This window comes from Triturus cristatus, chromosome 7 (assembly GCF_964204655.1).
Source record: "Triturus cristatus chromosome 7, aTriCri1.1, whole genome shotgun sequence".
Taxonomy (NCBI): Eukaryota; Metazoa; Chordata; class Amphibia; order Caudata; family Salamandridae; genus Triturus; species Triturus cristatus.
The window spans coordinates 1,332,287,942-1,332,301,816 of record NC_140590.1 but is presented as its reverse complement, the minus strand read 5'-3'; the positions used below and the strand labels follow the sequence as shown (position 1 = coordinate 1,332,301,816).

Genomic DNA, 13,875 nt, shown 5'->3' with positions numbered 1-13,875 from the left:
AGCGTTGCAAGGACAAAAAAACTAAAAGACATTTTTTATGTTAAGCCTTTTTTTTTTTAATAGGGTCGTTCAGTTGTACTTAATGTCTTCTTGGTTATATATGAGGTAACAAAAACGCTTATAACACTTTTTTATTATAACCTTTCAACATGCTGCACAGCAGCCACACTGCTCTACAACTTATCTTAAAGACATTGGTAAAGTCAATAGCCTTGGCTAAACACTTATAAGGTCCCAAAGGCGAGACCTGTTGGTTACGCCACTGCTTGTTAGTTCTGGCACTCTGTCACCTCCCCAGCTAGAGGTGAAGGACATCTGTGTCTTGATCATTTATCAACAGACATCATATCTGTACTCTGAAGCATATAAATAACTAGCATGGTTTTCCAGCTGCCACTTAAAGTCACTGTTTTGACAGGCAATTTTATTTGCAAGGGACATGTGGGAATGGAGAATGATGGAGGAATTACGGAGGAAATTTGGATTTGCCGGTAGGCAAGTCATTCTCTGCACATTAACGTGCACAGCTATTTGCAAGGCTTTGTGGCCTTTTTCTATCTCAAGTGCTCTAACTTCCCCCATTCTCTCTCTCACCTAGGTGTTGGCGTTGAGAAGAACGACAGGATGGCCATGCAATGGTTCAGGTGACTTTTCCATGACATTCCTCATACGTTTCCTTTTCCAGATGAAGACGTTTGATTTCATGCCTTATACCAAATTAGGGGCCCGATGGATGAAATTTCCATTCGGAAACAGTGGTCGCAAATTGCGCACAGACTTTCTGTGAATGGAAAGGAATTTTGCAAACTGACCTATGTACGATTCACAATTTCTGAATTGTAGTAGGTCACAATGCGACATTCTCATTATTATTCATGAGGTAGGTCATAAATTGCGACTCACTACAATTAGATGCCATCACAGGGATGGTGTCCTCTTGGGGGCCAGCCAACCACCATGTCTGTGATCACATTTTATTTATTTTGTTTTCCAAATTTCTTTAATGGTTTTCCTATCAAGACAAACAATGAGAAGAACAAATAGCAAGACATAAAGGTTGAGTAGAGTTTTCAGTGCATCATAATATCATAAGTATATCGATAACTTGTAAGATCCATGAAATCAGTAATGTTCAATCATTAAAAAAGGAATTCTTTTAATTTCAAACTCGCATATAGTAAGAGTATGGGCAACCAGCAAAAACTTGCAGAAACAAGTCTGAATCGAGTAGGCATATCTTACTTCCAAAAACATGACAACTCTCGTCACAAAAGAAAGGATTTTGCTAATATGTAACTTTGGGCAAGATGTACAACACATTTTTTCTGTCAGTCGAGCCGTTTGCCACCAGAAAAATGCTTTTTCAAAAGTACAAAATGCAAAATTTGATTCGATATTTGGAAATGGTGTGTTTAGGGCGTCCTTCTCAAACACTGAATGGGTTTGGCATGCATTACTGTTGTGCAACCAAATTCCAATCACAAAACAGTAATACTTTACCACTTGCTTAAAAGTGGTCGTAACCCATTTGAATAGGGGAAGGGGTATCCAAGGGACCCCTTCCCCTTTGAGAATGTAAATAATAATATTTTTAATATACCCCGAGTGCGGACATAAAGATAGCACTCGTAAATGCCCTTTGTGAATTTCCAAAGTCTTAAACTTAGATTTTTGGTCTACGTTTAGACCAAACAACTAGGTTTACCTTTGTGAATCGAGCCCTACGTTAGCAGATAATGTTGTGGGAGGGGAATGGTGTCACTTTCTTAGTGCAAGTTAGAGCATTCCAGTAAGTGATACATGAGAGCTCTCTTAGCTGATGATCCAAGGGAGCAGGACGTAGACTTCTTCCACCAACAGCCAAGGTTTTGTCTTTTTAGTGTTCATCCAATCAAGGGCAACTGTAACATAAGAGATATCTGGCAAGCCCATTCTTTTCCCCGGGGGGTTTCAAAATAGGGTGGCCCTTGCATTGCTTATTAGCTCAGACAAGTTAAAGAATGATGTTCATGAACATTTTTTGTGACTGACCTATGGAGTTTACGTTGCAAAGTCAGGCCCAGGTATAACATTCTTTGCAGAAAATTCATCTTTATTGAATTGATTTTACTCAACCAGGATAGTTGTAGACAACCTCACTTATACAGATCTTTGAACAAAATGTCCAGTAATGACTGAATGTTGCAGCTATGTATTCTGTCATATGTACTAGAAATTTGAATTCACAGGTAATATAGCGAATACAGGTGTGTCGGAAGCCATTTCTTGTTTTATGGTCATCTAGTAAGTGTGGGGGCTTGTTACTGACATAGCAAAATATTTAGAATAGTTAATCTTAAACTCCTGTTCACCTGTAAGAACTTCTCTAGTCCGTAAAATGCTGCTAAGGAGGTGTCTGGGTTTGTCACAAGGCATATAATGGCATCAGAAAAGAGGGACAGTTTATAGGTTCCCATCTTAGTAGTTAAACTTGTAGTGCCAAATTTGCATTTATTTTCACAATTAGGAGTTCCATGATCAAACCAAATATCAAAGGGGAAACAGTACACCCTTGTCTAGTGCCTCTTCCAAGTTAGATCTTTTGAACAGGCTCATAATTGATATTAATCCACACTACTGGGTGGCCAAAATTTGCCAAAATTAAAGAAGTCATATTTGGGCCAAAGATGTTTTTGCCAGCACTTTTTTAGATAACTCCAGTCAACTCAATCGAAGGCCTTCTTCACATCAAGCAAGAAAAGAACCAACCATATGTATCTTTTCTTTGACAGCTATACTGGCTAGGCAAATAGCTAATCTAATTTTCTCATTAATCTGGTACCCTTCAATGAAGCCCGACGGTAGTGGTGAATCTTGGGTCAGATTTAATGCAGACAGGGGGTTAAGATTTTTGTAAACATTTTTGCATTCTGATTAAGTAGCCGAGTAGGAAGATACAATGTGCCTAACTGAGGGTCTTTTCCTGCTTTGGGTATAACCATTATTGTGGACTCAGTCATGGTCACCATTACAAAGCCTGCCACTCCAATATAATTTAAAAAAAAATAAGCTTAGACAAGAGACCATACAGTAGGTCTTGAAATGCCCGGTAGTAGGAAGCAGTGAATTCATTCAAACCTTATGCTTTATTATGTGGAAGCTCGTGTATTTCGTGCTGACTTCCTGTGTAATTATAGGAGATTCTAGAACTTCATGGAACTCTTGTGGAAGTAGCGGGGGAAACAATCCAGGTATGCATCCTGAAGCTCCTCATCTACTGGCACTCCAGCATAGAGTGTATTATTGTAGTCAAAGAAAATTCCCAATATTTCCTAAATTGTATGTTTCCACTATTTCATCCCATATAAAATTACACATCTGTATTACTTATTTGCCAGAAGACAGTAAGCCTTCCATCTTTTTCATATATATCTGGCCTGAATATGACATTTTTTTCATAGTCGTTCTTTTTAAATAGCGTTTTAGCTCACTTCTCTCTGTGTAGAGCCCATTATGTTTAGGGACTGATATTACCATTATATTGTGCCTCCAGTGACTGTACAGCAATATCAGGTTAATTTAATATGCCCTTCCTTCTTTTTTTATAGGCTTGAGTGTGGAAAATCAGTTCCCCTCAAATTACACCTTTGGAAGTTTCTCAGATGTCACCTTAGGATAATTCTTCGGTTTAATTCTCCTCAAAATATTCTTTGATCATTTTTACTAAAGACTTTCTTAGATATTATCCCTAAATGCTATCTCATGGAGGGCCCACTGTCTGTGCGAAGGAGCCAGGATTACCTGCATCTCCATCGTCCGTAAAATGATGAATAGTCCATCAAACCCTTCAACTCCTACTGTATTGCCTTTTACAAGGGGTAGCAACTCTCTTGTGACCAGAAAATGAAATCAATCCTAGAGAGCAATTTATAGTCATGCGAATAAAATGTGTAGTCACGTTCTTGGGGATGTTGTGTCTTCAAACATTATACCTACCCAAACTGTTATGCCACTGGGATTCTGGGTCGGAAGAGTTCCATTCTGCCTGCTGATCTGTCCCAAGTGTTGTCGAGCTTCATGTTAAAGTCTCCTACTAATACTGGTCCCCTCACTAAGTCCTCCATTTTAGGAAAAAGGGGTTAGAAGAAGGTTGCCCTATCTTTGTTGGGGCCCGTATTCCAGTCATTTTACTGAATGTTTAGAGAAGTGAGTTTTTGATTGGGATAGGTGACGACCCTTATCAAGCAACAACCACAATCCCTGTCAGGGTGAACCACAAAAGTCACTAAATTGACTTATTAACAAACACATTTAAAAAGAAATAGAGTATTTTTAAATAAAATACAACCAACACAAATTAAATTAGTAGAACCCAAAATATGCAATTTTAAAGGTTTAAGTAAAAATAGCGCCGAGACGCAGACAGTGCGAACTGTGGGTATTTGATTGGGTTAGTATCACAGTAATGACAGAGACACTTAAGTAGGTTGAATACTTTATTCAGGCTCAGCCTTTACAACTTAGCACTCTTCTCGAGGATTGCGGCTCGTAACCTTTGAGCTCCTGCGCCACTCTCATCCAGCTCATTCCATCCCACGCATTTGAAAGGGCCAATTTCTGTTGCTCTAGAATCTCTTGAGTCATAAATCTTTGGATTTCTTTAGCAGTATGAAAGTGTGAAGAAGAGAAAATCATTAAAGCACAGTCAATTTAGAAGCACAGACTACTGATACATAACAACCAAATGACAATTTAGGAAGGCTAGTTTGGTTTATTACAAAGCCAAAAATAGATAAGCATAAACACTCCTCAACACGATTCTAGAAATACAAAGGAAACAACATAAAGCTGAATCTATACAACAAATTCTGATGTTGCAACATATTTTTTCCAGAAAGGGAATACAGATGATTAGGAAGCAAAAGTCCAAATTCCCCTGCACCTAGAGTTGGTGAATGGAAAGCATTAAATCTATCCCTACACTATCACTAAAATGACATCCCTACTGTAATGGATACGCAATTAAGGCCAAGAGGAAAACGGTGTTAGTCATGAAGTCTTCCTAAGAATGATCTCAACTGTCAAGATGGGCCAAGAAAGCCACCATCACAAGAAAGAGCTTGACTGGGATGCTTCCTCTCCAAAGGCAAGAAAGATGTGGGCACTTTCCCTAGTTCCAACAATCAGTTATCCACAGGTAGTTTTCCCATGATGCACCACTTTGCACATATTCCACAATGGGTACTGTCACAAGCATACTTTTCCACTGTGTTCTCCATGTACATCCCTTGAAACAATTTGTCCTTGATTCCCATGCATTCTCCCATGTGAAACCAATGTCTTTCTTTTATTGGCCCAAGTAACACGATTGTAACTTCTTCTCTCCTGGCCTAGCTGCTAAAACAAAGTCATTACTCTGCATAAAAGAACGCCTTTCCACCGGCAATACAAAACGTGAGAAAGAACACAATGCACATGAAATTCAGGATCTTAATTCTAAATCAAGAGTTATCAGAGGTCTGCAATTCAGGCATATGACTTTAGCTAACATAAGAATACATCATTTAAACATTACAAGTTGTGTCACTAGATTTGCATTTCAACTAACACATTTACCCAATTATTAAAAATATCATTATTGTTAAACACTTCTAACACATAAGTGAAATGAGTCTGCACAACACAGTTTCTTCATGTTAGCATTTCTGCTAGTTACATCTCATTCCTACATTAACTTTTCATACAACTTGTCAAAACTAAAGATGTCACATAAATACATCAACACGGTTCACACTTCTAACACTCACATTTGCACAAGACATGATTACATGCAGGTGAAAGTGGGAGCCGCACAGAGCGCCCGTGATGCTCCGCGGCTGAGTGGAGCTTTGCTTCCCGAGGAGGGGCCACAACACAATCACGGCGTTTCCACGTCTTGGTGTTTTCTGCCGCGATAGATGCGCTCACGGACACAGCTTCAAGCTAGATTGCTAGAGCAGAACTATTTTCGAGTTACAGCGCGGCATGGGGGTAGACTGAGGCTGGTGCCGATCGAGGCTGGTGCTGATCTCCGCAGTGCTGGCGGAAAGGCTGCCATGGGAGCATCAGACTTGACACACAGCCAAATGGAGTCAGAGAGAGAGAGGAGGGAGGAGTGACCGAGATAAGACTTTGCTTTCACTTTCCTTTCCTTCACCATCTGAGCTGTGCCGAGGGGGCACTTTGGATTTCGGGTTTGAGAGGACACGAAAAGGGGAAAAGATAAAAAAGGAGGAAAAGGAAGGAGGAGAGAGGGGGCAAAATCGAGCTGCATACACGCACAGAGGCGACCGCAGGGAAAGCTTAATGCTCAAGAAAAGACCCAGGACAGGCTTCCCTGTCTCTCCCCACCACCACGACCACGTTCAACAATTTTTTTAGGAGCTCCTCCCACTTGATTGTGTGGTGTTTTTTCATATATATACCAGGCTTACCTCAATGAACATTTGTGTGGCAAATGGTGCATACTGCAATGGGCTCCCCCTCTTTGCTAACTGTAAAAAAGTCCCAAACTGGTAGAGTACTTTTTTAACGGCCTACTGCCAATGCCTGAAGACAAACTGGAGGTAAATGGTCATGTCATCAATTGCCTCTCTGCTTCTCCTGTGGCAAGATTTGGTGCAGGTCTCAGCTGGGGCTTTACAAATATGGGAGCTGGTGGCGGTGCTACCTGTGCCACATCCCTCAGAGCTGGTTGAATATCATGTCAGATTCCTCTGTGGCACCTTCCACCATGACTACCTCATCATCGTCATCCTCCTCTTTATCCCCTTCTATAAGTTTAAGTCTTTCTGGAACTTTTCTTTTCCCTTGCCTCATCTGTTGTCTCATGGTCTCTGTCGGGATCCACTCCATGTCCCTATCATCATCAACAGAAGTGGTGCTGCTTGCAGAAGATGGTGCTGCAGTACCCTTCCTTTTCCGTTCTGGAGATGTGGGATCCAATGATTCTAAAAGAGAAGGTTCAACTTCTTGCTCTGAAGGAAGCTCAACCTCCTGTTCTGCTGTAGAAGTGGACCTCAGCTGGGCCTACCAGTGCAAGGGGTTCGCCCTTCTCTGCACAGAGTCCTCAGACCAATAGGAAGAAGTTGGCACAGAAACTGGAATAGAAAATACAAAGTTTAATAAACCTCATGAGGGGGAACTACATTCACACAGCACCCTTCGGTATTGAATGAAGTAGCACACCGAACAGAAGGAGCATGGTCCTTTTATACCCACACAGGGGCTCAAAAAGAAGGCGGTACAAGTACAGAAGAAGGTTTTATGCACATATAAGGTCATATAGAAATGCACAGTCGACAAGCAGGAGGAGTTAACAGTTTGCCAATGCTAGTAAACACATCCTGACAGTTACATACTACTAACAGCTGCAAGGACAGCTGAAAACTCACTGGGCATGTGCAAAGGTGGAAGATGCTAAATATAGTTAGTTTCTAGGCAGATTACAAGAGCAGTCAACACTGAGGGAGGACAGAGCCCATGGTGAGCACGTGGCAGCACATAGCAAACAAAATGGCTGACAGTAATACAAAATGGATTCCACAAAATGGACAAGAGAGCCTCTAAATACAAGATGGATTCCGCTAATGCTAAGCCAATTGCTGCCAATTTACAACAGACGACCCTTTTAGCATTAGCTGAAGACATCTGTTCCTCTGGGGTAATCTAAATATGCATCCCGTACATCTATTAGCATTATTTCGGCCACCTCTTTATTCAACATTTGTTGGGCCTTTGTTTCTGCAACATTCCTTTTGACAGGTATACAGACAGAGAGGCAAATGGAGCAAAGCATTGGACCACATTGGATACATACACAGCATGTAAAAAGTATCGTAATCATTACACACAGGATAGTCAGTAGCTTCCAGCCCCAAGCAGAAACAAGAGTCCAAAACCATCCAGCAAAAGTCCAAGTACCAGTCTCTGGATGAATTTCTGCAGCAATCTTATGCAGTTTTGATATTGCGTCATATACTGAAGGTGAGTGATCCGGTATGAATACGCAACAGCTGCTACCGATGATGCGACATGCACCACCTCGATCAGCCAGAACCACATCTAGTACCATTCGGTTCTGGAGAGCTACAATCCTTGCAATTTGCAGCTCCTCCGTAATGTTCGCAAGTGCCATAGCTGTCTGATTAGTAACAGCTTCCACAACTCTAGTCAAGCGTCTTATTTTCCTACTGTTTAATGCAGCACCCACAAAGAAGAACAAACCTAAATTAAAATCGACATATTGTTGCAGAGTGGTATCAGTTTGGTCTACTTCGTCAGCACTTATTGTCCTTTTGTATCTATTTCTAGAGATATCGTTGAATAATTTAAGGTCCTGGTGGTAGGATGCAGGTGCCAGAAACACAGGGGGCAATAGAAAGGACACATAGCACACACCTGACCATCCAGCAGGTAGTTGATAATATCTGTGGCTACCACAGATAAAGTATTATGTGAGGCTATAAAACTACTGTTATTTACACCTTCAATAGTCAGAATTACAGCACATTCGCTTTCCCCACTGGAATTCTCCCAATACTGCTTATACATAGATCTGCTTTAGCTCTAGTAACAGAAATCACAAATTGTTCGTTACTGGTAAAAGTTCTCATATTTGTGAAGACATATAGTGTTGAAATATTGTCCGGTTGATACTCTTCCCATTCCCATTTGGTCCCTTTGGCTTGAGGATAACCATCTTTATCTTGGTAGCATACTTTATTAAGGCGAAAAATCTTCCAGATGCAAACAAAAGCGCATACCAAGCTTGACAAGAACCATTATGAGAAAAGGGAAGAGGAATAAAAGGTGTTCCTCCTTTCTTTTGATGTGCAGGTATCATCCCACACACCCAACAGTTGGTAGTATTTGTGGCATTATGAGTATGATGCAACATCTGGATAAAGGTATTGTTTAAATAAGATTGTCGATGCTTCTGCTCATGGTAGGGAAGCGTAAAGTAGTGGTGTTCAACTGATACTGGAGTAGAGGCGATCAAAAGTTCTCAAGCAGGAGCCACTTTCTCAACAAACCAGGTTATTACTGCTACAGCCACCATAGCAACAACAAACCCTATCGCACAAATGATCTTTCTCTTAACAACTGTTGATCTCATTGTGGACATGATCAGCTTGTCGTTAATAACAATCGTTGGAGCTCTTATCCCTGGGCAGCCATTGGTTTCTTCACCGTGGGCCAAGACGGGTGTCGCTACACTATACAGGACTGATCCCCCCCAATGCCACATCGCCATTCCGTTTCACTCACCCAGGGAGGTTGCTCAACCAGTCTATTTCGACGATGCAGGCTCTTTCCGAGGTCTTAGTTTGTATCGGGATACTCCAGGAATCGTGTGGTCCAGGAAGACTTCCTCAGGTTCGTCAGGTGATATGGCTTGGCCTCTCTCTGTATCCAGGATGTCCCGATGGTTGATTAAGGCAGCAGAATCCACCAAGGTAGACAGCACTTTCTTGCAGTGGGTGGAGTGCACCCAGTTCCTCCTGTTCGTCACTCGGACCGCAGTTCTCGTTGAAAGGAGCACCTGCTCTGGGCCGCACCACCTCGGTTCCAAGCTGCTCGACCTCTTGAATGATCGGATCATCACCTGGTCTCCAGGTCGAAGTCCATGGCCTTCACCTGCAGACCTATCAGGAAGAGCTTCTCGAACCTGTTGATGAATAGAAATCAAACTGTCAGTCAATTGTGATAGGTAGTCACTCATCAACACACATGGTACATCATGTATGGGACGTGGTTTAGGAATTCCCCAAATGTTCATAGGCCTTCCAAACACCACCTCATATGGTGTAAGACCAGATCACGAATGTGGCACTGATCTAATGGACAACAGTGCCAAAGGTAATGCGTCTGGCCAATTCAAGGATGTGGAAGCCAGTATTTTCGCCAGTTTCAATTTAAGTGTGGCGTTATACCTTTCCACTAGCCCTGCTGATTGTGGATGGAAAGCAGCATGAAATTTCTGCTTTATCCCTAATCCCTTCAGGACATATTCGACAATTTGCCCAATAAAATGGGGTCCATTATCACTCCATAAAAGTTTACAAACACCAAATTTAGGGAAGAATTCCTTCAATAGTACCTTTGCTGTAGTGAGAGCTGTATTGTCCTTCGTAGGGTATGCCTCTATCCATTTACTGAAGGCACATACCACTACCAAAACATACTTTAAGTTGTTACAGCACTCAAGCTGGATGTAATCCATTTGCAAAACTTCAAAAGGCGCGGTTGGCGTAGCAATCCCTCCTGTAGGAGTTCGTGTCCCTTTACCAGGATTATGCTGAAGACAAATCAGACAAGACTGCACCATCTTATTAGCTGTGCCGGCAATTTCTGGATGCTCCCAAACTTGCGTGAGCAATTTTGTTATCGAGGAGGCTCCAACATGTGCCGGCCCATGTGCCATATGAGTTATAGGTTGTAAATAGGCTGCAGGCCTATCTGTATAAATGTTCACAGATAAGTCAGTACTAAGTTCACACGCTCGTGTTAAAGCTATTAGCTCAGCAGCCTGAGCTGACTTCTGTGGAATACGAGCTGTCTCAACTACCGTCTGAAGTGTTGTAATTGCACATGCAGCTGACGTTGTACCATCTGGTAACTTCAAACAGGACCCATCAACCCATAGTTCCCCATCAACACTTGAAAGGGGCGTGTCTTGCAAATCGACACAACCCTTTGTCTGTTCCTCAGTAAGGAATATACAATCATGAGACTCCTGTGACTGAGACTGAGTCAACGGGTATGGCAACAAAGTGGCTGGGTTTAGTGTCGCACATCTCTTCAGTGTAATGTGAGGGGCCAACAATGTCAATTCGTATCCTGTCAGACGAACACTAGTTAAATGCTGCGTCGTCTTCTGATTTAAAAGGGCATCAACCGCATGGGGTACTAGCACCAACAGCTTATGTGACAAAACTATCCCTTCACTCTGACGTATTGACACAGCTGTTGCTGCAACTGAACGGAAGCATCCAGGTAACGCACGAGCAACAGGATCAAGTACTGCTGAAAAATATGCACAGGGACGCTGTTTGTCACCGTGTGTCTGCACTAAAACTGACAATGCGCATCCATCTTTCTCACGTACATAGAGTGTAAAAGGCATCATATAATCTGGAGTACCTAACACTGGTGCTGAACAAAGAGCTTGTCGTAACTGTCGGAAAGCAGTCTCACATTCATCTGTCCATGGGAGGGGCATTGGAGTATCTTTAGTCAAAAGTGCTAGCAAGGGTTTAACAATGTGTGAAAACCCTAATATCCATTGCCTACAAAAAGAAGTAAGACCAATGAATGCACGGACATCTTTCTGAGTACGGGGTACTGGTGCGTCTAAAATAGCTTTAATGCGATCTGGTGTGAGTGCACGTCCCTCCTTAGACAGAAGGTGACCTAAATAGGTTACCTTCGGTCTACAATACTGCAATTTCTTTCGTGACACTTTGTGATAATGAGAAGCAAGAAAAGAAAGCAAGGACAAAGTACATCAACATATTGTATGAGAGCCACACCTTCAGGTAAAACGAAAGAATCAAGTTGTCTTTTTAATGCTTGACTGTAAATACTAGGACTCTCAGTATAGCCTTGAGGAACTCTACAAAATCTATACGATCGATTATTCAAAGTGAAACCGAACAAATATCGGCTATCAGAATGAATAGGGATCGAAAAGAAAGCATTTTTCAAGTCTATCACAGAGAATGTAGTTGCTGTCGGAGGAACCAAAGTAAGAAGTGTTGTTATGTCAGAAACCACAGGGTATTATGGTACTACAATCTTGTTAACTTCTCGCAAATCAATAATGAATCGGTAAATCCTAGTGTCAGTATCTTTTTTCAGAATAGGAAGAATCGGACTGTTACAAACATTGTAAGGAACTTTCTCAACAACCCCCACTTCAATGAGATCATGGACAATACGTATGAGTGCTTCTTCACCTTCCTGTGAAATTTTGTATTGAGGCAAACGTGGCAGCACAGCGCCCTCCTTGACACTAATATGTACTAGTGGAATAACCATTTGCCCTACATCAGTGTCTGAAGTAGCCCACAAAGTACTAGGGAGTGAAGCTAATGCAATATCCTCTTTAACAAGACAAGCTCTCTCCTTCACAGGATGGTTGTCATTCAAGATAACACGTACACCTTCTGGAGAACATCGTATCGTGGCCCTGAAATACTTGAGCATATCAAGACCCACAATATTATCTGGTGTATTCGGGGAAAGCAAAAATGGACATGGAGCAGTACATTTATCCACATGGAATGCAAGTGGTTGTGACAGTGGGCTAAGGGAAGGGGTTCCATCGAAACCTATCGATGTAATCGTTAAGCCAGACAGGGGAGCCCTTGGAACCAATTGTTTAGACAAGGCGCTATGAGTAGCTCCTGTATCAACCAGAAACTGATCAGTAGAACCCAAATCATGTGCTGTAACATAGGAACCCCTCTGATCTACTGGAACTTCAACTGATTCCTTACCCCATCCTAGGCAATCCTATGCATAAGCAGAATCTTGAGAATTAGACGGCACATAGTCGGACATTTGATATTTGGTTCCTTCTATCAAAAGTGTTAAACCCATCCTGCCCACGTATATTAGCATCATACCTAGCATGATCACCTGTGCTTCCTCTAGGCCCTGAATATCCTGAACGATTTCTCATTTGTCCCCGACCACGTTGACACTGCTGAGCACCCAGTGCTGGACAATCGGAAGCCCAATACCCAAATTTCTTACAGTACGCGCACTGGTCAGCAGACAAATTCGAACGAGTATAAGAAGGGAAAGACGAACCATAAGATCCACGTCCACCTCCATCACTACCTCTAAAAGGTGGACCATAAGCCTGAGCCAAAATAACCTTCGTTTTTAATTCTTTTGTCTTTTATCCTCATTACCCTTTGCTTCTAATTCCTGGCGTTCATAATACTGAGCCATAGTCAAGAGAGAAACCGGAGAAGAGGTAGTCCATGAACTATCACTGGCTTTTAGGTGACTAGCTATTCCTGGCAACAGGTTTGCGAAATATTTATTGACAAACAGATGTCTGCCTGTGTCATCTGTCAATGACTGGCCACTAAAACCGTGGAATGCTTCTTCAAAGCGTGTAAAGAAATCAGAGACCGATTCATCTGCCTTTTGCTTACAAGACGCTAAAACAGTCCAATCTATCTTTTTAGGGGGAATAATCGTTTTTAACTTAAGTAATATAGCTGCGGGAAGATCTAAAATGAACTGACATGGCTTCTGTGCGGGTTCCCTTTCTACATCCATTTGTTCTAAGTCTTTCCATAACGCCCCAAAAGCGGCACGATCATCAATTTTACGAACAGTTCTCCACATATCAGGTGGTAATATCAATCCGAAAAATAAATCAATATCAGGCAAAGTCATAGTACAAGAGCTAATAGCACCCTCAACTTCCTCATAAAAAGCGACTGGATTTTTCCGCAGATCAGGCAATGCAGTTTTAAGTGCCATGACATCCGTCCTATTCCAAGGAGTGTAAACCCAATTATAAATAAAATAACCCTTTGCATCGATAGAAGCCTTATCATCACTTGTACCCGTTCCTTTAGGAGGAACACACAAAGGCACGGCCTCCCGCATAGGTTTCGCATGAACTATCATAGTCTTATCTGTTCCGGAGATAGAAACTTGTGCCATGCCGGTCTGAGATGTCTGTGCAGCTACGTCTGCAGCCTTTTTCTCCTCTCACAAACGGACTGCATCAACACGCAGTTTAACCAAACGCCTGATTGTATCATTCACCTGGGGGAAAACAAAAAGACCGTTCACGCATTTGCTTACAATTTTCTGCTACATCTTCGG

The 13,875-nt window shown here is 42.0% G+C and overlaps 1 protein-coding gene across 1 annotated transcript in view; it reads left to right on the top strand.

Annotated features, from left to right (window-relative positions):
- Positions 1 to 13,875, top strand: part of LOC146811981 (uncharacterized) — a 515,742-nt gene that overhangs the window by 445,440 nt on the left and 56,427 nt on the right. The window contains exon 5 of the mRNA XM_085615113.1: positions 599 to 644. Coding sequence (XP_085471239.1) covers positions 599 to 644 — 46 coding nt within the window. The remainder of the gene's footprint in view (positions 1 to 598; positions 645 to 13,875) is intronic.